Source organism: Amblyomma maculatum, chromosome 10 (genome assembly GCF_055883805.1).
Source record: "Amblyomma maculatum isolate TAMU_Amacu chromosome 10, ASM5588380v1, whole genome shotgun sequence".
Classification (NCBI taxonomy): Eukaryota; Metazoa; Arthropoda; class Arachnida; order Ixodida; family Ixodidae; genus Amblyomma; species Amblyomma maculatum.
In genome coordinates this window covers 95,852,510-95,876,471 of record NC_139353.1, presented here as the reverse complement: position 1 = coordinate 95,876,471, position 23,962 = coordinate 95,852,510, and the positions used below count along the sequence as shown (strand labels likewise).

Sequence of the window (23,962 nt, the reverse complement as noted above, 5' to 3'; positions counted from 1 at the left end):
TGCAATATGTTCATGGTCTATGCCGTATCTGATTGCTTGCGGCTTCCTCTGGCGCGACTGATACTGAACCAGTGGAGACTGTGCAATATTTACCGCGAGGCGTGCTGCACTCGTAGCACTCTTGCATTTCAGCACTTTTGCGATGACTGACCCAGTAATTCTGCCACATCTCTGCTCAAACCACTGAATACAGTTTCTCTGCTGCCTGGTCTGTGCTTCAATCTCGACAACTTCTAGCTCACTTATCCTTCTGTTCAATAAAAAAATCAATTCTTTTGGCTTTCTCATCATCATCAAGCTCTTCCCAGTGCGGGTCAAATAGTGCATACAAGCTTTCGGGAAGGTCAGCACTTCCCTGGCACTCATCAGCAGTGTCTGTGTCTTCATCAGGGACGACATACTTGGCAAATGCCGTAAATATTGCAGCATCAGGAATAATGGCATGCAGTGAATCCAGCGACGCAGGGTACTTGGCTTTTGTCTGGTGAACAACCGACCGCAGTCTTTTGACGCCCTTTGATGGCCTTCCGGGCTTGTGTTTGACGATGACCAGGTCCTTCAGGCGGGTAGGCTGAACCTTTAGGATAGAGCAAAATACATTACTTGCATAGTGTTATTGTGATACATACCCAGTAAGGCACTTTCAGTCAGCTGACATTAATGAGGATGAGGATCGTTTCCTACCTTTCTTCAATGACCTATCTGTGTGCTAAGAAAGGAATCATTCTAGCATTCATTCACTAAGCTGCTGCTTATGCTCCTACTAACACCTGTTCATACAAAGTAATTATGTACAATTTCACGAGACTAAGAAGCACAGAAAAAAATGCATTACACTTTCTCGGAACTTGTTGTTCCAGGCACAAAGCTGGGACGTAGATGACCTTGCATGTCCTGAAGACACAAGCAGCTCAACTTTGAAAAGGAGGGCAGCCACGTGACAGCACACTTCACCAAGCCTGCAAAAAGGAATGGTAGCAAAATCACTCAAAAGCCAAGTAGAACTTGTTAATATTTGATATGCATCTTAAATGTTAAGTACAGAAAGCGACTACTCCGCTCGCCAGTACAGTTTTACAGCGATGGCAAGTGCTACAAGTTTATATAAATGGCACAACAGCATTTGTTAGATACTCGCGCTACAGAGGCACTTACTAGTACATAAGAACAAACAACAGGAACTTTATGCGACGAACATTGAAGACTCGTTTTTTTTTTTTTTTTTTTTTTTTTTCACTACAGACAGGGCGGGTTTGGACATTTCGTTACGCGTGGTTACATTATTCGTAATTCTGCGCGTTCACGTGCTAGGACGTCACTGATTCCTCGAAGTACCCTCCAGCCCTATGGTCAAACAATCGCATTCAACGAGGTGGCCTACGTCACGCAACACCGTGAAAATGCACTCAAGCAACACCTTTGCTCAAGTGCACTAACGCTCCAGAACGGAATCGCAGTATGCTTCGCTTCTGCGACAAACGTTGCCCGTATCGGTAACCCATTCTACTGCGCCAACATCTGGCCTTATCTGACAACAGTGTGTACTAGTGCAAATTCTAGAACACAAGAAAGAAGCGCGTCGACATTGGAGAGAAGAGAACACAACGCGTCTCAAAGCGATGCTTTCTCTTGGTCCTGGACGCACGGACGCATTCATCGCAGAAGTGGGACACGAACTAAAGAGAAAAAAAAATGAACGAGCCCGCTTCGGTAACAACAGCTGCTCATTGCTGCACTTGATATGTAAATATGAACTCACCCCGCCATGCAGGTGCAGTGCGCCGTGCGAACGCTGCAGTCTTGGTCCACAAGCGCCCATGCCTCGTAGGGCTCGGCGGTGGTCCTTTGGGACGGTGTCACCATGGCCTTTACGAAGCAGCACTCGGTGTCCAGGTCAGAAATGAGAACCGTGCGAACATGTCCTTCCATCGCAAGGCCGTAGGCTTTGAGAGACTTGTACGACTTCAACGCATCCACACTGTACGGGCTGGGAGTGTTAACAAGGTATACATAAACGTCTCCGAAGCGCACGTTTGGCCAGCACTTTGGATCGTTCTTCCAGTTCCCTAATGCGTAGGGGTCCGGATACTGTGTGCCACGCACCTGTAATTTCTCTAAGTAGCGTTGGCGAGCATTTTCCGGCAGTGAGCGCACATAATCCGACAGCTCCATAGCGCCCACACCGCTGTAGGCCTGACCGGGAAAGATATGTTTTGCCCACCAGGCCACGCCCACCACGCCCTCTGACGTCACATTGTTTGCAAACAGGGAGAGATCTATTGGCAGGGCTTGCTTGAATATTCTAAATGTCTTGATTCTGTTTATGGCCCTTTCGACGTGTATGCGCACTGACACAATTCTCCTGGTTTGAGTTACTTCACTTTCGCTGAGCTGAGACTTTCCTGTAAAGAAGCAGTAGGTAAACCAAACAGGTTAGTGTAGTCTGAGAAAGAAAAAGGCTAAAGCTGCGCAAATACAAGGACCAGAGGCCGGAAAATGCGACACCATGGGTACACTGCATCCATGGTCTCCTGTCCTCGTCCTATTCGCACAGTCATTGACTTCGGCATGAACCAACTAGCCTGCAAGAATAGTGTGCAATAGAACAAAATTTGGTGCTTACCTTTTGTGAAAGCTGGCGCATTGAGCTTGACACCTTGACTTTCAAGATTTGTGCTTAGCACAAAACCTCGGTCAGCCATTACTTCATCACCTGGGCCTAGAAAATCTTCAACACCACTTTCACTCATTATAAATTTGTCCGAAGCTCTTCCACCATACGCAGGTGACACAAACATCACATAGCCATTCGGTGCAATGGCGGTCAGGAATTTGACCGTACTTTGCGCTTTGTAACTGCTGTAGGTTTGAGCCCTAGCAAGGAGCTTCGTTGGCCTCTGAAGGAAGACCTCGGAGCAGTCTATGATGCAGGTTGTTTTCTCGTAGCCATTCTCGGTGAAAGATTTTGGCATGCTGTTTCTGATCAGCGACCGTGGCAGCCACACTACAATTTTCTTCATGATCTTGTGCAGCACAGATAAGGTGTGCATGAGTTTGTACACATATGAAACTGATATGCCAAATATCCTTGACAAGTGCCCATAAAGTAGACCAAGCCGCAATCTCATTAGCGTCAGCAGCAGCTGGTCTTCTACTGAGAGCCTTAAGAACGTCTTGCTGCTTTCAACTTTTACAGCATTGACTAAGCTGTCAAATGCGGGCTTTGACAATCCTGTATAAAATTGGCAGTCCTCTTCTGTCAGGTTAGATGACAAGACTTGCCCCTTTCCAAAGGCATACTGCAGACCAGATTTACAATAGGTGTGGTCATTGTGACCAAGATCTTCCCATCTTTTCTTGAGACCTGTTGAAAGAATACAGCTGTATTTAGAGGCCACAAAAATAATGTGGCATAAGTGTCCAAACAATGAAACAATTTTTTTTTTATTGAGGATGCTTTGTGCTTTTATTCGATATTTTACACTTGTGTTATCCTTAATACTAAAATTGCTGCGTGCACCCACCTAGTTTTGAAACAGGTGTTCTGAGACCACAAGCAATTAAAAAAGTTCAAAACGGTAATTGGTTCAAAAACATCACTTGCCGCAGCACTGAGCAATGTAACTTTTCTCAGTGTCCTGGTGCCATGAAGCCAGTGCGCACATAGGTAATTCTTTGCATATCGTTAGTGCACACAACACTTAACCTACTTAAAAATTGCAGCGTAGATTCAATAAGCGATAAATGCATGCATGATAGACTCCATTAGTACAGCCAGTGTGCCTTGCAGTCTCTTAGGAACTTCCTGCATATTGACATATGACTGTGATATTGAAAAATATAAAATGCGCCATGCTTTTACTTTTTTTAACATTTAGGATATCACCTGTATTACTGATACTGATCATCACAGTTAATAGATGAATATCTAGTGGGCCCTCAGCATCTCTCAAGAGAAAAGTATTTAATAATTGCATCTCACCAATACTCACCAATGAGGCAAAAGCTTGAAGGTTAACAAATAGGCTTGAAATTGAACTGAAGACAGAGCAGCAAGCTATGGAATGGAAAGTGACAGGCATAGGATTAAGGGACAGGAAGGCAGGTTGAGCGGAGAACAAACATGAGAGATATCCTAGCTGCAATCAGAATAAGAAATGAGCATTGATTGACAGTGCAAGTAATAGGATGCAAAGGTATCCACTGGTTTTTTTTGTGCAAAAAAAAAAATGTGTTCCTAGAGAAGGCAAATATAATAGGGGGTAGCAGAGTGGTAGGTGAATGAGGCGAGGAAATTTGTGGGAATAAAGGTGCTGCAGATAGCACACGATAGGATAATTGGAGGTCAGTTGGAAAGGTCGTCTTGCAGTAGCTGTAGTTATGTAGCCACTAATCAAGTTTATTAGAAATTATGGCAATAGGAGGCCAGCACTTCCCACACCTATAGCACTGTATAAAATTGTCGGACTTTTCCTATCCAAGAGTCCCCTGAGCTGGTCAGAGCAGCCTAGCTGTATGCATCACTCATATTTATGCTTCTTCCAGCTGAGGGCAGGCTATTTGGAAAAAAATGAAGAGACAGCCACTCTGTTAAAAATTCTAGTCATGAGTACTTTCTTGAGATAAACACTGGGCACCTAGCCCACTTGAAAATGTAACACGAGACCTCTTGCACAAGCCGCTTACCTGATCTTAGTCAAATGAACATGGGAGAGACCTTTTTATTGCCATGTAAGGCGAGGTGGCACTTTGGCCAGATTACAGCATGACCAGTTAAGCTGCAGCATCATAGCAGTAAGCCGGTGCAGCATCGTGCACTCTGCAGTGGCCGTTCAACTTCAAAAATTATTTTCTTCCTTTAAGCAAGATTTGTTTTCAGAAAATAGCACGAGCTAGAAGACAATATACTTTACTCCATGTAGTCATTTTTTATTTTTTATGTGGGCCGCCAGGCATGCAATCTGTTCCCAAAGTTGAGGAAGATTGTATTTTTTGCGTATTTTCTACTTTAGATAGATAGATCTGTTTACTGAGTGGAAAGGAGAGAGTAGTCGACCAGAAATATGAATATCTGGCATGCTACTCTGCATTGGGGAAGGACAATGTGGTGAGAAGAGGTATGAAAAAAAAAACACACACACACACGGCGGCTTTTTTTTACATATTTGCTACTTTTTCTAGAAACAAGTACAGCTCATGATTCAAATTAATTTGTTTCCTTCTGGTATACCTTACCAAATAAATATTGAGCCTAAAAAGCAATACTGATTTTGAAATAAATTCACAAATAGCAGAATTTTGTAAATTTAAAATATATACAAAATTTGTTGAATACATATTTTTCATCTGTGGATTACACTGGAGTGCAAAGGAACATGTGAAGATGTAGGAAAAAATGGGAATCAAGTTTTGTGCTATATAAATATATATATATTTTCCAATGACTGTATTTGCATCTATTTCAAGACGTGCGTAGACAATGAAAAAATATTTTTGCAAGACCTTACCTGGCAAATTACTATTCTTTATATGTACCCACAGCTACCATGACTTTTTTTAGAGAAATTGTTGATGGTCGAGAGCCACATGTGGAGCGTTTGAGATGGAATAACTAAAATGTTTTGTAGGCAGTTACTGTTAAAGTATCCAGTCTCGAAATGGTTTACTGTCTGCTCACACTCCTTTATTCAATACCTACATGAAAAACACCACAGTGTCAACTAACTCGGGGTACCAGGGCATCATGGTTGAGTAAAGTGTTATCCAAGGACGCTTTATGCTGTACAGTACACACCGATATTGTGAGTGGTAAAAGCGTTGTTATGAGGATGAAGCCACAGTATGCCCTCATGTAGGCTATTGCAACTGCTACCCATCAGTGTAGGTGTCTACCAGTGGTAAACTAACTCCCACAAAAGTGCAAGGCAAATACTTCATGGATACTTACTGTGAAGGCGTGTGCGGCTCGAAACTGCTGACAGTCTTCATGTGTTCCCTCAGGCAGTACCTGCATAATAAACACTGCATCGTCAATCACCTCATTAAGCAGGCCTTCATTTATCAGAACAAAATGTGTTCACAAAATGCTTTACATTCCATGGTGGGCAACATTGTTGTCAGAAAAAAGCTTCAGTCACTGAATAAAAAGCCAGAGCGTGCTTTTTGTCTTTTGTACAGTAGCAGCTAGTAAATATTGCGGTGTCCACTATTGGTAGGAGCATTAAAAGACAAGACAATGCTTTGTGGTTACTCACCACAGCAGCGTTTGGATCTTCCAAATGTTGACTGCCTGTTTGTCCTGCTTCAGGTGTCTCCTGCATGAAAAATGTCATCACCAATCAGCATGTTGTATTGCACCTTCATTAATTGTAAGGTGTTTTCAAAATGTTATTAACTCTATGCCAGGCATTCCCTTTTATTTCAGAGACAGTATTACTTTCACTGTGAATTAAAAACGCCATACCAAGCTTTTGCCTTTCTTGCATTGTCAGCTAACAGATATTATGGTGTCTATCAATGATATGAACACATCTAGCCTTGGCGGATGATAAAAATCTTCATGGTTACTCACCGTGGAAGTGCCTGCATTTTCAAAATATTGACAGCTTGCGTCTCCTGCCTCAGGCGTTCCCTGCACAAATATAACCCATAGTCAAGATTCTTTAAAAATATGTTGTGTTTTCAAAATGTCTTATACTCTATTGTAGGCGTCCCTTATCAGCGGCAAAACTACTGTCAATGACAATTTAAAGGCAATGCATGCACTTGTCAGGTACCAGATATTATGGTGTCTATTAATGGCACAGACCACTGTATCCTTGAAAGACAATAAAAAGCTCTTTGGTCACTTACAGTGCAAGTGTCTGCATCATCAAAATGTTGACAGCCTACTTTTCCTGCCTCAGGCATTTCCTGCACAAAAATATCCCATAGTCAATCAGCTTGTTGTACAAAAAGCTTCTTGTTGTATTTTCAAAATGCTATATAATCTTGTGTAGGCATCTCTTTTATTAGAGGAGGAGGAATCAACATTTATTAAGCCCGAAATAATTCGGTGGTGCATGCTTGCACCAGACGGGGTGGTTCCCTAGTTGCGGGACCCATATGTTTCCAGCAGCTCCTGGCCCCTGTCTGTCAGTGCGAGCTGGATCGATAGGGCGGGGCTGGACAACAAGGTCTCCCATCGCTCAAGGGGTTGGGGATTGGGGGTGTTGGCGGGAAGGGGAGGAGGGGGGGTTTTGAGTTGTTTGCATTCTGCCAAAACGTGCGGCAGGGTGCCCTTTTCTTTTTTACAAAAAGGACAGAGCATGTCGTGTTCCGCAGGGTACATGCGGCTCATCAATACGGGATGTGCAAGCGATCCCGCCTGCGCTCGGCGCAGGATCGTCTGTTGTTGCCTGGTGAGCTTGGGGTGCGGTTCTGGCAGTCAGTTTTTCCTCTTTTATTAGAGGAAAAACTGCTGTCACTGAGAATATAAAGGCAATAGCATGCACGCGTCAGCTGCCAGATATTATGCTGTCTATCAATGGTACAGGCTCCTGTAACCTTCAAAGACAATACAGAGCTATTTGGTCACTTACAGTGTAAGTATCTGCACCATCAAAATGTTGACAGCATGCTTCTCCTGCCTCAGGTGTTTGCTGCACAAAAATATCCCATAGTCAATCGACTCTGTGTACAAAAGCTTCTTAAACTCTCATGGGCAGTAGGAGCTATGCTGCTTGTTGGTAGCAAGGTGGTGATAAACACTTTTCCAGCAACAGGAGCATGTCACTGTCTGGTGTCATCTCTGTGAGAATTGAAAAAAAAAATGCAGTTATGCCCTGTGGCACGAAAGGAATCGATTTACAAGTCCATTTTCTCCTAGGCTTTGATAGGCTAATATCAAGACTGGCCAGCTGAGGTTTTCTTTTATTTGTGGCCTGAAAGGGCACGTAAAATCTTGTCAATTATGTAGTAAGCAATCTGAAAGCATTATTTTAATGTAAATTTATTACTATAATATAAAGTCATCTTCATATAACTTGAACGGAAAGAAAATATTCGGTGAATTTGTGCTCTTACTGGGTGGTGGGAAGAAAGACTATAAAAAGCCCTTTAGTAACTTACAGTGTGTCTGTTTCGTGAACTTGTTTACCATCCGCTTGTGCTCCTTAACAGAAGGGTGTATGGGAATTTCTGGAATACTTTCATAACCTGGCTTGTATATTTTGCAAAAGCTTCATTTAAGTCATTGTTCTGAACAGTTTACTGTTTACCATAAACACTACCTTAACCACTGGTGAAGCTGGCATCATTGTAGATATGGAAGCAACATCATGATCTTGTTTTGGTTACACTAGCTGTTAATGAGGATTTCAGAACTAAATATGGAACTGATCGCTGCTGTCTTGAAAGGCAATATACAAATGATTTGCTCGTAGTTATCATAGAAGCACTCGCGTCTTGAAGTTGAATTTCTGCTTCCTAGCTACGAACTGCAGATAAACACCATCCAGTAGGCTGCTGTGTGGTGCACTTGGAAAAACAATATGAGTGTTTATTTTATAGTGTGTATTACTTGCAATAATGATAAAAGCCAAGCGTGCCAAAAGAAGATGTTATGCCTTCAGGGGACTTCATATGTTGGATTCTATTTACTTTTCTCGTATGACACTGGAACATCTTTTTAGAAATGATCCCCCTTAAAAAAGGCATACTACCAAGAGCATACTGCTATCAGAAAATTCTGTGGTATTACTCACGGCATCGGGTTTTGGATGCTGCATTGTACCATCTGCTTCAGCTGTGTTCGGTACTTCCTGCCAAAGAAAACAGTGCCTGATAAGGAAATACCCTTTTTTTGGCAGTGACTTCAGGAGTATCACTGCCACCTACATCTACGACAATCTGTGGAAATCAATAGGAAGCACAGATCAGTGATGTAAACAGTCGATCATGGGGATCTACGGTCTCAAATGTACTTTGAATGGTAACATCGTCGGAGTCAGATATGAGCGCCTTCTGTATTATAAGCAACCCGAAGGTTTTTGCACCAAGCATGCAGTGCAGCAGCACATGACAGTGACCCCCCCCACACACACACGCACACAAAATAAATATTGCCCCTCCGCACTCTGCAGTGACAGACTTTATGCATTTTCGCGACCGCTTTATTTCATCATGCAAAACCAACAAGCCCACCTGTACCACATGACAAATTCGGATCCAGAAAACTGCACTGTATGTTTGTTATTTTTTTAGTATCCTTGTGCTCTTACACCGATTGTTCCCATGCATACGCAGCTAATGGTCAAAACTTATATCCTCGCCCTTAATTGAAAATCAAAACTAAGCTCTCTGTTACCATATCGGAACATATTTTGAAAAAGTAAACTCATGCACAGCAATATTTCTCTAGATTAATGCTGGTATATAAGTTATAGTAATGACAGCTCTTTCAAGCGCAATACATTTAAGAGCTTCATCATAGTCTCAGTGAATCGAACTTGCTCCAGGAGTCAGATTATCGATCTCTCAGTGCACACTTTGATGAGGTTGTGGAGGGGTGCGTGCATGTCCCACAAAGTGGCTGGAAGTATTTTGAAAGTCCCGTATGAAATTGTCCATTCAAGATATGGCCTTCCTGGAGTATAAAATAAATATTTTACTTGCCGTTTTCTCTAAGACGAGATACTTATTTGCTATTCTCCCTGTGCACTGCAGGCTTCTAACACTGTCATGTATTTATTGCCTGAGGTGCTCCCACTGCACAAAAATCAGTTGCTGAAATACTAAATCAAAAGCCACTGAGTAGCACTTGCCAGAGTGTCTTCACTGCTCCCTGTATTTTTCGTTATTCGGCCTAATTTCATCATGTAGTCAATTAACTATATCGCAGTCTGTCGCTAACGCAGCAACTTTTCCACTTCCGACTTTTTTTTTTTTTTCAAGCGTTGTTAACATCGGCCCAAAACTGACCTTGTGTTCTGGAGCTTCGTGTCCAGAATCTAAGAGCCCACCGTCAGATGTTCTTGCAGTCTCTTCGTGGAGTTCACGTTTTGTCTGCAAAACAAGCCGCAGAAGTCATTATAACGACCATTGGAATGGCTCACTTGAGTACCTTTTTAGCTGGCGGTATGTATTCTTGCCTCACCAGGCGACGCCGTCCCGTAACCACCTACAGAGAATCAGAACGCTAATTAAAATCAGAATGTTCGCGTTTCAAAGCAAAAACGAGGAACTCACCTTTCTCTGGTAGCCCAAGTGCAGCGCGGGCACAGCGTTCACGTCGGTCTTCATTCCGCCGACGAAGTGTCGTGAGCAAACCCGCGACCACGAACTCACTGCAAAATCTTTGCGGTTGATTGCAGCTATCCACTGCCTTCGCAGATCGGGTGATGCAGGAAACCGGTGCAATGTAAACATGTGACATCGGCAGTGCTCCCGCGGAGTGCTGTGTTGTGGGCACACTTCAGTCCCCAAAATCGTTCTCTTCCGCTGGTTGTTGGTACACCCATACACAGCACAGTGCTGCCCTGTAGACTTGCGATTGGCGTATGCCATTATTTGCGAGGGTAAGTCATTCGCGAAGAAAATAAATGCTAACGTCGACGGATACCCACCGCTTCACATTGCAAGCGCGAGGCAAGTCACAGTCCAGCCCAAACAGGCAACATTGATGCATACTCTCGACGCCAGAACGTCAGAAGCGCCCCCGTGAAAAGGTCTATAATTGCATAAGTTCTCCATAACAACAAAATGGGCTCAGTACATGGGCAGATAAATGGGGCCAGCTTTTTTCTGCATTGCATCCGCCTCAAGACATTTCACTTGCAAATACAATTATAAATGCCCGTCCGGCTACTCTCCTTGATACACAGGCGTTCAATAATTTTCCCATTCAGCTCTGATTTAAGAAGGTAAGCAGATCTTTGTCTAAACTCAAGCTTAATTATTCAATTTATGCTTATGCCTGTGCTTGGCTCAGCCATATCTTGTTAGTTAATTAAGTGGACAACCTATATGATGTGTGACTAGACTCTACTCACCCCTGGTAAACGATTATCAAAGCAGTCATCATTAGCCTAGCTGTATACCAGCTGACCTTAATCACTTTAACAAAAACAAGCCAATGAAATCTTTGCAATAATGATTTTAGCTGATCAGATATGGAAGGTGACCTAGCCAAATTCAGATTATTATAACCACCAGCCTGACTACACCCACTGCAAGACAAAGGCCCCTCTCATATTGCTCCAATTAATCTGCTCCTGTACCAACTGCATTTGCATAACCCCACAAATTTCCTAATTTCATTCGCCCACTTAATTTTCTACTGCCCCCTGCTGCACTTGCCTTTCCTTGGAATCCAGCCTACCACCTTAGAGACCACCTGTTATCTTGCCTTTGCAAACATGACCCGCCCATGCCCATTTGATTTCTACCTGCCACAGTGGCTCAGTGGTTAGGGCTCCTGACTACTAAAGCCATGGTTGCGGAATCGAATCCTGGCTGCAGCGGCCACTCTTTGATGGAGGTGAAAAGCAAGGTGCCTGTGTGCTGTCAGTGCACATTAAAGAACCCCAGAAACTGCATGTAAATAATATTTGCGCATCAGCTGAGTGAAAACTTTGGTATTTGAAGTAAACTTCGACTTGCACCTTCAATAGTTAGGCTTACGGCCTATATGACCCTAGTATGCCCTAAGCTTGAGTACGCAAGTGTTGTACGAGATCCTTTAAAAAAATTCCAAATAGATAAAATTGAGAAGGTGCAGAGACGTGCCGCAAGGTTTATAGTATCAAAATACAGATCTACAGACTCGGTTACAGAAATTATTGCTAAATTGAACTTGTTCCAACTTTCACAGCGAAGACAAATAACCAGGTTAATATATCTTTATTTAATGAAGAAAGGCAATTCCAATTTCCATTCCACAATGGTGCTATTAAATAAATACATTCAAAACAGCAATCTGTGAGGAATGTGTTTCTTCTTTTGTTTGCTTTCTTTGTGAAGTGTGCGGTAATCTGACGTGCAATATTCAGTAACACTGAGACTCCTTTTTCCCGTTCGTTTCAATTCTTGTGATCTTGTGCATTCTTGTTTTTTTTATCCATATATGAAAGTGCTTTGGAAAGAACTGTTCACGAAGGAAATTTTGTTTATACAAGTGTGTTATTATCTTGCACTGTGAACCTATGCTGTCGTTGATACAATGTGTTCGTGCTGCTATGGACATTAATTCCCACCTGTACCAGCCCAAAAAGGGCTGACAGTATTATTAAATAAAAAAATAAATAAACCTTATACAGCCACCTGACTTCCTGCCACATCCTACTATGTTCCCCTTTCTTGGAATTTTCTTGCTACCTTTAGAGACCATTAGCTATTGCTTTCACATTACATGCCCTGCTCGTGCACATTTCTTTATTTTGACCAAGATGTCATTAACTCCTGTTTGTTCGCTGATGCACTGCTGTCCTTTCTTGTCTGTTAACGTTACGACTATCATTCTCCTTTCTATTGCTCACTTTGTTGTCTTCAGTTTGAGTGCAGCCTTTTTCACTAACCTCCACATTTTTGTTCCATAGGCTAGCATCGGTAAGATACAGCTGCTAATACTTTTGTTTCAAGGAATATTGGTAAACTGCCATTCATGAAGTGAGAAAACCTGTCAAATGCACTCCACCTCATTCTATTGTCTTGGTTATTTCACTCTGTGGTCACTACCTGCCCTAAGTATACATACTCCTTTACCACTTCAAATGCTCTGCTACCTGTCAACTGCTGTCCACCTCCGAGATTGTTGAACATTACTTCAGTTTTCTAGATCAGCTTTCTGCTTTGCCGTTCTAGCTCCTCCATCATGCTCTGCAATTTGTTCCCTGTCCACTTAGAAAGGCTCACAGATAATTAGGGTATCCTTCATTAGCTATCTCTACCCCTTCCCTATCCAATTCTTTGAATACCTATTGTAATTTGGTTTGTGCACCTGGCATTGACTTTTGTACTTTTTAGCTTTAATTGTAGCCCCCCCCACCTCTCTATTATTAATGCAGGAAATGGAGCTAGAAAATAAATATTAATGCAAAAGCAGTGCTTGACTCATGGGTGGTATGGACAATGTGTGCTATCAGAGGCTATGGACAGAGTGTGTTCGCATGAACTACATTAACTGCATGTTTAATATTGTCGCGTAAACGAGGAACCTCACAGTTGTGCCCGAGGCAGGGCTCAGGATTTAGTAACAGGGTTCGAGCTCAGTCTTCAACCTAGCGCGCTTCTTTCTTCCACACCTCTGGGCGTCTTCAGCGAATGCTATAATATCAGTTGTTTAAAGTCATATGTAAGCAGCAGGAATAATTGAGTGAAATGTATAAATTATTGGTTAATTATGTAAACAAATTTAGCTGTGGGCCGTGCATGTCTGCACAAATAACCAGGCAATTTACCAAATTTGGCTTCCAATCTAATTTGAGCATAGCCTCCAAACTGGCATGGGCCACCCCTGAAATTTGGTGTCCCTGGACCCACGAAATGCGACTTTGTCCCAATTTGACCGAAACTGGCATCTAACTCAATTTCAGTATTGCCAACTCAGTGGGGACTTGCAAATTTTGAAGCACCACACTAAAATTTTGACCCCTGGATCCCCCAAATTTGACTTCATCTGAATTTCACTTATAGAAACAGCAACTGAGCAATAGTACTAAACTCATACAGAACCAGCAACAGAACCCGCAATGCTTTCACATTTATGCACATATGTGCATCGCTGCAGTTTTTGAAGACAGCTGAGACCTGTGAACACACTACATACATTATTATAACGATTTTATACAATTACGAAACCTCAAAATTATTTATTTCAAGGCATAAACAGAGATCACAAGGCTGCATTTGTTTACAGCAGAGTCTCCCACTTCGGAACAAGTTCACCACTCCCATACAAGTCCAGAAGGTAGTGTTCAAACTTCTCACTGGGTTTATAGATTTTCTTTTCATTTGTTCTATGGACACAGTAGCAGTACCTGTGTCGGTCGAAGTGCTGCGCCTCCAGAGTTCTTGCGAGGATGTAAAGGAGTCCATTTGCAACTAACAGTGACTCAATCTCATAAAACTCTGGGTATTCCTCTCCTATTGAGACTAACACACTCCCACATGAGTACCTGCATCGATCAAGTGTAGCACTTTTAACCTTGTGAACAGTGTTTGGAAGCACTTCTTTGGCACAAGCAGGGAGCGTATTCCAGTCGACAGGTTTACTTGACGATGTTTTCAGGTCTTGGTACAACTGAAAGGTGAGGAGTTGGTAACTCTGTCGCAACTGGTGCCTTTTTGCTAGGCTGCCAACTTTTTGAGGCTTTGATGCTTTGCTTCAAACCTCATAGACCAAAAATGTCTAAGAGGACCCACTTCACGTACAAACCTGGCATAATGGATCATGAAATGAAGCTTAGGGGTTACCGCACCAGATCCGTACCTGTTAGCCAGGTCAGTTAGAAATGTCTGCACAAGTATTTCCAAGTAGGCAAGCCGGGCAGATGTCATTGCAGATGCAAATACAATGTCAACAATTTCCCGGAACTTTAACAGTAATTCCCAATCCTCATTTCCTTTTGGAATTCTATCTCCAAAGATCAAAGGCAAGTACCTTATCAAGCACCATTTGCTTGAAGCGGTGCCTATTAAAACAGATTTGCTGTCCAAAAATGCCATGTTCATCAATGGAGGCTTGTTTTTAGCATCATTTGCTCCGTACTTAAATGAAGATAACTCTTCAAGGTTCTGCGTAGACAGTAAGCCGCTGGAAAGGAGTGATTTTAGAACATGTCGAAGGATACATTCTATCCCTCCTTCCAAAATATCATGCATAATGTCTCGTGGTAACTGTCTGGTAACATCAAAGTATGGCAACTGCAAAAGGGGCGAGGCCACATTTACACCATACAGACTCCTGTTAGCAGGATTCACTGCGATTGCTTGAAGATGTGACTGGTGGCTGCTTAGTATACGTGACTGGCACATCATTTAAGATGTTTTTAGTGACAAATGTTTCACAGACACCATGCAGAATCTACAGACTCGTCCATGGCTGAAGCAACAGGTGAATCCACCCAAGCGGTTCATAGAAAGGTTGTTTTCGGCTTCTGTGGAGACAATGACTGTAGCCCTTATCTCCTGTCCTTCTAAGCAAAAGGTGTGACCTTTTGTGTACAACTGGTTCAAGTCTTCCAGTAATGGTTGCAGCACATCGCTGAGGCCATACATCTTCACATGAACATATTGAACAAGCAGAACCAAATATATATTCTCAAGTTTGGATCTATACTTTACATGAAGATTCAACAAGCTGCAGTATACAGCAAGCAGCTTGTGCTTTCCTCGTTTTGCTCCCAGAGGATTTACAACTTCAATTTCATCCGTATAAAACAAAAGAAGTATTGTGTGTGTGCTCCTCTCTGGAATTGCATCTTGAAGATGTTCTCTGTACACTGCACCATCAGTGTAGTCTCTGTAGACAGACGGTGTGCTGTTTTTAAACACAGGGGTTATTAAATGGGCTGCAATGTCGGGGATTTCACACAGTACAGTGAGCAGTTTGGGCAAACGGACATAATGGTACTTTGCAGTGCCATCCAAAACCTGCTCCTCAGGAGGAACAAAAGGAAAATTCTCTTCCACATATTGGTCACGCCTGTACTTGCTCTTAATTTCACTGAAGATGTCAGACATAAATGAGCAGCTCAGCATTTGCTATAGTTCTGTTGTTGATGTTTTTGCAGCACGTGCTACCTCTTTGCCATAAGCCTTCAACACTACCTCAAAAACCAGCTGCCGCTGCATGGGGCTAGCTGTGCTCTTCAGTGACGACGAAAAAGAAGTTGCAAAGGGTCGATTTCGCCTGGCTCAAAAAGTTGCTGAATCTGTCATGCTGCGTTGTTTGTTGGGATGAACAATCATTCTCCGAAGGTCGTCCTTTCTGAGGGTGGCCGCTACCACTGTCCACTGTGTCCGTACAGTCCATTTCATGTGAAAGAGGCTCGTCATCGGGCACTTCTGAATCTATCTCGTTTGGCTTCTTAGTGCATCCATGCCTTGACGTGCTGCCGTTTTCTTCAAGCACATCTCGGTGGCGACGATACAGATGCGATCTGTAGGATGCAAAATTTGAGTACGTGTTCGCACAGCCTCCGATGCTGCAGAAAACACTGAAGTTCGCATCTGCACTGTGAGCTAATCCTATGTGCGTGATAACTTTTGTCAGTTGGAACGAGAAGAATGGGCACCTCGGGCAGTACTTCACGTCCATATTGTTGCATTCACAAACCGCAAGATCACAATGATAACACGCAAATGCCGTATGCTCCGGAAAGCCGCGCCAGCCGCAGATGTTAGCGACGGTCGGGATCTGAACAAGTTGATATAGCCACTATAGCGGCCATAAACTGCAGCATAAACCAAGGTATTTCTTCCGCCATGCATAAACCACGAGACCATGAGAATTAACTCCCCTCTCCACTCGACAATGCAGAGCACCGTGACTGTAACCACTGAAGTGAACAGAATTACAAGATAAATAGTGTGTTATAAAAAAAAAAGAAATCCGCACAAGTAAACAGGCACTTGTCTGGTTGTCGAAAAAAAATATGTTGAAAAAAAAATGTTGAAAATAAACATGCTAAAAAGGTCACAGCATGCCACAGAGAAAACAAGTTAACTTGAAAGTAATTTATATTATTTTTCTTTTGCAATGACATTATCGGCATTATGATATCTAGCTGCAACACAAAAGGCTGGCTTTCCAGAAATCTCATGAAGCCAATACAAGGTGTTGGATGTCATGTTTTGCGCCAAATTCAAGGTTTCGCCAGTTAGCCCTATTTTTTGTGCCATGCTCACAGTCACCAGTCACGCTTTGTGGGCGATGCACGGCTGTGTTGGTTCGGTTGGTTCCGCACGCTTGCGGTCAGCACTCAACATGACGTCTAAATGCCTAGTGTCATTCCATGGGAGGAATTTTGTTGTATCTTTTAATGAGACATTAGCACGCAACGAGCTGATTGAGCGTATAAAGGGCCACGAGATCTTCAGAGGGATCGACGCCGCCACCCTCGTCTTCACGGTAAGTAATTATGTTAACTTATTTACGTTTTAGGTTCGTGACAAGCCCGCCGCCCGGCGCCAGTTCTTTTCTCGTTTCGGTTGGGTGCTCCTCATGCAAATGTGTGTGGGCCTCTTCTCAAGCAGCACACTTTTGCTACAGTGTCTACAGAGCGCGTTGACAGTTTACATGCAATATAAAGCTTATATATCTCGGCATGCTTGTGCTTCCCTATGCATCGTGCATTAGAACTTTTCCTTTTAATAGGAATTTTGCGTCGCAACAAAGGCCTACCAGTATTGAAAATGCACGTATGTACAGGTATGTACGTCCATGTACATGGAGTGCTTTTCATGTATTCGTTCGAAAGCACTTATCCGGACGTTCATAGCCTAGCAAAATTGTCTGTTATACTTCATCCCACGCCACTGGCCGCTCATCGTTGTTTTCTACGCAGCAGTAATCTGGATGTTTTGCCCCGAGAAAAATCGCCTCTTATGTCCGATAAAAAAAAAAATACAAATTGAATAAATCACGTATGTGCCTTAGTGTAGTCATTCATGCACGTAAAAATGTAAAAACATCATTGCCGAAAAAAAAAGCCTCAGTTTTTGTGCTAAATTGCATGTTGTCATTGAGGCACTGTCACATAATATGAAGTGCTGCTAAGGGTTGCAGTATTTTTTTTGTCTCTGCTGTCCTAAATGTTCAGCATGTAGCCTGGTGAAATCTTGATATTCGACGCGACAGGCGTGCAATATTCTTTGAACAGTAATGCGACACTTGTGTTGAAGGGTTCCCCTCTAGATGATCAGTTCGCTATTTAAATGCCATAATCTTGTTTCCCCCAGGTCTTTGATGAAGATTTCCAGGTATTTTGCGAAATGCCGGAAAACTTTGTTGCGCAGGACCGGACAAAGATAAAAGTCTGTGAGAACAGTCAGGTTCGGTGGGTACTCTTTTACCATTGGATCATTCTTCGACAAATGTCTGACATTGCACTTGACCGTCTCAAATTTTAAAAAAAGATACAAACTAAAAATATGCTAGCCGAAGTATTTTGCCGAAAAACAATTTCCCCCTAAATTCGAGAAACCAGGCATACTGTTCAATAATTAGTAGAAGTTTTAAATTTTTTTTATTTCTACTGTTACAGGTGATAAAAATGTGTACATCAAGATAAAAGATACTAAAGTTACAAAAAGGAAGTGTGTTTTGAGTCATAAACACCCGCTCATTTCACCTTTATGTGAACAAAGTAAACTTTAGCGGGTTAAGCAGAACAGGTTATTACCTTTCATTTCTGAATTTTTGAAGAGACTGTTTGTTTAAAGTGGGACAATAGTTTTTGAATTTCAGCTATAGTGCGGCAAGTTGCTTCGTCTCTTCACACCTCTTCACCACAGAACACGACACCATCTGCACTGTTATTGTTCTCAAGTGAGGTTTGCACTTCATTCAAGCATTGGAAAGATCAGTAGTTGAATGTGAGAAGAGGCTCTTCACCTCTATGTGAGTGGCACACTTTGCTCTGCAAAGGTCGCCAAGGCCTCTCAATCCCCTCAATCTCAATAGCATATATACCAGCTGCTGAATGTCATGCAGTATCTTCTTTAGCTTCAAGGCTAAAGGTGCACAACAATGAGGGACAGAAAATTGAAACTGCCATGAAATAACCACCTGCCCTAAGTATTGTGCCATTCTGGGTGTCGTGGTTTGCAGTGCAGAGGCATTAGATGACACAACTTGCAGCGTGAGGGCCCAACTTCAGAAGTTATTTTCTCGCTTAAGGCAGCATCTCGATGAAAAATTCAGAAGTGAAAGGCAGTAAACTGCTCTGCTTAATCCGCGGCGCATTGCGTCAGTAAGAATCCATGTTGAGAGGGCAATAAACCGCATCAAGACCTATCGCATCTTCAAGTCAGCCTTCAGCATCAAAAGCCAGAAGACAATTGATGCAATTGTGTTTGCACTGGCCTGTGCAACCTCAAGATGCCACTAATTGCAGAGAAATGCTCTGGTGGCCAGACAGTGGACCTATTTTCTGTCTACTGACTAGTTCAGTACATGTGGAAGATGAAGTGCATACCAAAAGCTAAATAAAAGACGACACAGCCAATACTGCATTTAATTTTCAACCCAAATTAGCAGTTCAACAATTTTGGATCAATGCATCAACATTTTTGACATAAAATTGCAAATTTAACACTTGTCAAATATTGTTTAAGCTGATGACACCAAAATATTTCTTGCCAGAGATTGCATAACTGAATTGATAGATCTCACAAACATTGTCTTCAAGTAAATAGAGAACTGCAGTAATAAATACAAATCATGGATTAAACCGAGCTAGTTTGTCTTACCAAGTAACTTCAGTCTGTGACCTTAGAAATTGTACATTCATTTAAAATTCTCGGAGCAATACATAATGAAAAACGTTTCATGGGATGGCCATCTTAGCTTCCTAGTGAATAAACATACACATATTATAGGTCTTCTTTACAGGAACTGCGAGATACTAACATGATGCTGAAGCTGTACTACTTAATGTCCGAATCGTGTCAACTATTGCATTGAACTTGGAATGCAACGCCAGCAGGAAACACTTAGAGGTTGCATGTGCTACAGAACTTTTAAAGAATCCTTGAAAACATTTCGGAAACCTGGCACATGACACAACTTTTTCTTAACAGTGCACTTCAAGTTAATGATTTTTACAACTACCACTTAAGCAATATAAGAAAAGATGACTCTTAAACAACACACTATTCCCTTTCAAAATCACCTGGGCTAGAAAAACAACATTCAATATACATCCAGTGAAGCATTAAAACTTCATGTGGTGAACAACCATCCACCAAAAGAGCATGGGTGTCAGTAAGCTTTTGTCTTTGGGAGGGCAAGCCCCTTGTACCTCAGCATTGAAAGGGGGGGGGGGGGGGGCAAGTGCCTTTTTGCACTCCCTGTTTATGCTTATGAAATAGACTACCCCGACTCGCACAAAACAATATTGTCCTGCTGTGGAACCTGTTCGAGTATATTTTGTGTTTAAAATAAATCTACTGATTTCGTACTTCTGTAACCCACTTTGATTTACGCCCCGTTATTGTGGACTCCATGCAGCTTTTTCCACTATTCTCTTGGTGTGCTGATAACTAATCATTTTTCCTTACTTGCATTGAGGTGCACATGTGATGCACTTTGCCTTCATGTCTTCATGTCCGTATGCCTGACTACTGTATTGCTGCCAAAGTGGGGGCCCGTTGCCTTGTCGAGCTGTCAAATGTCTGGTTTTACTCCAAGCCCTTTTAGTCGATTTTACCATGATGCAAAATAGAACTGACTTGCACTGAATTAGATATGTAACAATTGCTTATTCTGCCAGGTCGAGTTTACCATCGGCTTTCATTTTTTCTAGGCATGGCAGCATGCTGGAAAAATAAAACTTTTTCAGCCTTGGCATAGTCTTTTCCACAAATGCTGCATTGAAAGGAACTTCTGCAATTATCGCAGATTTTAGTGACCACACATAAAAATAGCACAGGCTTTTCCTGGAACAAAACATTGTGAACTGTGCCTGGGCATAATAACCATTTGGACCATTTTCAGATAGAGCATAAATTCCATCATGCTCAATAACATCATATTTCCCTTCGCTAATTAAATTTCTGCAGTCCTCTACGACGGGGCACTTGATCTCGATTATTGCATTATGGGACTCTATGATCCCGTCTGGTGTTGCAGACAGCCAAGGCTCGTCCTTGCAAACATGGATGCCTTGTAGTGTAACCACCAAGTCGAGGGTGGCTTCAAACTGCTGCCGGGCTATGGCTTCGTGCTTCAAGCCGTGTTGTGTTGCGACATTTCCTTGAAATGTAGGTGCTGTTATGGACAGCAAGGCTTTGTCCATTGGTGTGTTAGGTCTTTTGGGCACTCTTTTTATATTCGAGGCTGTTATGCGCAGGCGGCGTGAGGTGTGCCATAAATGGCCATTTTGGTGTTTTGTAGCTGCCTCTAATAACGCTATTCTTTCTACTGAAATTGCAACATAGTTGACATAGAATGTGCTGCACAAAGTGCACGCTTCTGGCAAACTTGTGTAGTCGTCATGCGGTGCATGTTCGGGACAAGATGGTCTGCCTTGTTCTGGAAATGCTTGCCGCACAGGTGCTGTCATGGTCGCATGAAGAAGAGTTCCTGAAATGGGAGCAGACAAAACTAACTACCCGGCATTATACTTTATTCACAGTTACCATGCAGGTGTTGTAAGCTTTGTGCCCTAACAGTCTGCAAAAACCTTGCCTAATAGTATTTGCGTTACCTTTCATTTAATTCCCAGAAGGGGTTATTTGAAAGGTTACATTAAAATGTGTTCATATTTAAAACATCAGTGCCTTGCAATGGTACATGTATGGTATAAGACTGTAGCTACTGTGAAATGGCTGCCAATGTTATAACAGCAGCAATAAAAATCTTTATTTCCATTTAATGCTGGGTGATGGAAAAGGTGAGAATAAAAGCGACTGCACTAGACAAAGTTCTCACCCTCCTTAAAGTAAGCAGAGTGTTCAGCGAGTCTTATGTTACACATAATTGTGCAGTGAAACGCATGGTGTTAAACAAACAAAGAACTTACCAGGAATGTTCAGAAGGTCTTTAAAGGGCAATCCTTGTAGTATTCGGCCAGCTCAGCGTCGCTGCCGAAGAGGCGAGGAATGGAAGGCAGGTTCTTTTTCTTGCTGTCCTGGTCTATCGTTCTCTTCTGTAACTTGAAGTTTATGTCGACAAGGGCTGCAGGTTCCAAGTTGCGTTTGGTTCCTCGGTTCCAAGCAGCAGTTTTATCTGTACATGCTTCTCCAGTTAGGCCAGATGATACAGCAAGGTCTATCTTCCACAGTCTATCTTGAAAGGCGGGGGCGCGCGCACTAAGATTATGAAAATAAAGACAGATGTTTAACAAATGACTCTTTATTTCTCAGCGTTTTTGCAAGCGCTTTGCGGGTGACTGTTCGCTGTCGCATTTACACACCATCCACGCCACAGCATCCAAGTCTTTCAAATTTCCATTCAGCGCAATGCTGGTGGGAGCAGCAGCAGCAGGATGCTGAACGGGGAGACAGCTTTGCTGGAGCAACAGGGCTTCCATGGGCACGATGCGAACGGCTGCTTTGCAGGCACAATTCAGGCAACGCGCCCCCGGAAACGGGCTCTCGTCCTTGACGACATAACGCACGATGCGGTCCAGGCATTCGGCGGGCAGGTCGTTCATGGTCTTGTCCTTTTCCAGAGTGCAGCACAGCAGTCCAGCCCGCTCCAAAAGCACGCGGCCGGCTTCGGTGCGAGTGTAGCGCAGCGCCCGCTTGACATCGCTTTGAGAATCTATTTTTGCAAAACGTCCGACAAATGCTTCGAATGCGGGCGTCTCGGAGATAGCCAGGAACGCTGCAGCCGCGTCGATGCCGTCGAATCCAGGGGGGTTGTCCTCGACCGCTTCGCTCGCCGCCGCCGCCGCCAAGAAGGGCCGCCATACCCACTGTGCCCCGAGAAAGAAATGCAGGGCCAGCTGCTGCACCATGAGGTTCCGAACGCACATTTGCACAATCATTTCGTTGATGCGCGTGTTGCGTACCACTTCCCCGTTCGAGAAGCGCACGTCGTCCACTGGGCCGACACTCGTTAGGGTCCAGTTGGTGTGAACCAGTTCCGTCGACACCAGGTCGGAAGCGCTAGCGTCCGTGACCATGTCGACGAGCCCGCGAAACGTCGTCAGTCTGCCGTTCCCCGACAACAACCTGTGGAGAGATAAATAATGATTATTGCTTGCTGACGCTGCGTGCAAACAACAACTCACGTTCGCAATGGCTCTGCCAAGTCCGTGTCCTCGTCGTCCCCTGCCATGCGCAGTAGCGTCAGGATGTGGATAGACTTGCTATCCGCCACTGCCAACAGCAGGTCCGAAAGTTTCGGCACAGAGCAGGCGAAGCACGTCAGCGTCTGCAGGGTGGGCGTCTCTCGAATAGCGCTACAGAGGCGCCGATGTTCTTCGTCCGTGCACAAGATGACCATTGTTAGTTCCAACACCACGAGCTGCCTCGCTGTCTACAGTTCCAACAGGGGCGCGTCCCTGGTGTTGCGGTGCAGTTGTACCGAGGCATGGAGTGTCACGCCTGGGCAGCACTGTACTGCAGCGCCCAGGATGGTGCAGCTGGACCCGACAAAGCCGAGGAGCGATTCGCTGCCGCGGGGCCGCTGTGTCGTCTCGTCCCACAGGAACGCCAGGAAGTCGGGCAATGCTTGCTGTATGAACTGTCGCTGAACACAGATGAAATACTTTTACTTTGCATTGTCTAAATTACGCTTCTGACATCTCCATTCCGCCGTTAAAAGTCTCTGCCAACCCATTTCTCACTGCATTCTTCGTTTCTATGGTCAGTGCGTGGTGATGAAAGGCTTGCTGCGCAACAGGCATCCTGTGCATGTCTGCGTTCTAGCAGAGTAATTGGTTGCCACTTCGCCCCTTCCACTCTCCAGCTGCACCCCACTTCGAGCACAAGTCTCAGTGATGTTAATAGTAATGTCAGTAATAGTGACATGTACACGCCATCCATAATAGTGCATATTATTCTAAACTCTGCATCATGTCCAAGTACTAACCTGTAGATGTTTAGTCCTTACTTTGGGTTCTTAGTGTGGTTCATATTTTTCTCGACCCATCATTGCACCCTAACAATGCATTCATCCAAGTCTCAATAAATTTGAGCAGGACATACTACTGTGTTTGTGTCTGTGTCCTCGTTTACCATATTACTGACTGTGTGTTACTTCACAACTCGGCTGCAATGACACGATTCTGCAGCAAACAAAATGTCGCAC

General features: G+C 43.4%; 2 protein-coding genes across 2 annotated transcripts; both read right to left on the bottom strand.

Annotated features, from left to right (window-relative positions):
- Nucleotides 1-238: 238 nt before the first annotated feature.
- On the bottom strand, nucleotides 239-9,194 carry LOC146177051 (uncharacterized). Its single transcript, XM_084581445.1, has 11 exons — nucleotides 9,184-9,194; nucleotides 8,745-8,801; nucleotides 7,581-7,640; nucleotides 6,572-6,631; nucleotides 6,255-6,314; nucleotides 5,948-6,007; nucleotides 4,687-4,691; nucleotides 2,624-3,364; nucleotides 1,760-2,402; nucleotides 836-959; nucleotides 239-577 (listed from the first exon to the last, which is right to left on the bottom strand). Exons 1-11 carry the CDS (start codon nucleotides 9,192-9,194, stop codon nucleotides 239-241), a joined length of 2,160 nt encoding a protein of 719 aa, XP_084437571.1.
- A 12,540-nt stretch (nucleotides 9,195-21,734) lies between these two features.
- On the bottom strand, nucleotides 21,735-23,962 carry LOC146177050 (uncharacterized). Its single transcript, XM_084581444.1, has 3 exons — nucleotides 22,941-23,962; nucleotides 22,126-22,881; nucleotides 21,735-22,014 (listed from the first exon to the last, which is right to left on the bottom strand). Exons 1-3 carry the CDS (start codon nucleotides 23,153-23,155, stop codon nucleotides 21,735-21,737), a joined length of 1,251 nt encoding a protein of 416 aa, XP_084437570.1. The 5' UTR covers nucleotides 23,156-23,962.

Bases quoted from the DNA above. Each gene is read 5' to 3' on its own strand.
- LOC146177051 (XM_084581445.1), bottom strand. The intron at 960-1,759 runs GTGAGTTCATAT...TCCTTTTTGCAG, and splicing joins CACTGCACCTGCATGGCGGG to GCTTGGTGAAGTGTGCTGTC. The intron at 578-835 runs GTAATGCATTTT...TCTATCCTAAAG, and splicing joins ACAACAAGTTCCGAGAAAGT to GTTCAGCCTACCCGCCTGAA.
- LOC146177050 (XM_084581444.1), bottom strand. From the start codon at position 23,155: ATGGTCATCTTGTGCACGGACGAAGAACATCGGCGCCTCTGTAGCGCT. The intron at 22,882-22,940 runs GTGAGTTGTTGT...ATCTCTCCACAG, and splicing joins TTGGCAGAGCCATTGCGAAC to GTTGTTGTCGGGGAACGGCA. The intron at 22,015-22,125 runs GTGGATGGTGTG...TCATAATCTTAG, and splicing joins AAAGACTTGGATGCTGTGGC to TGCGCGCGCCCCCGCCTTTC.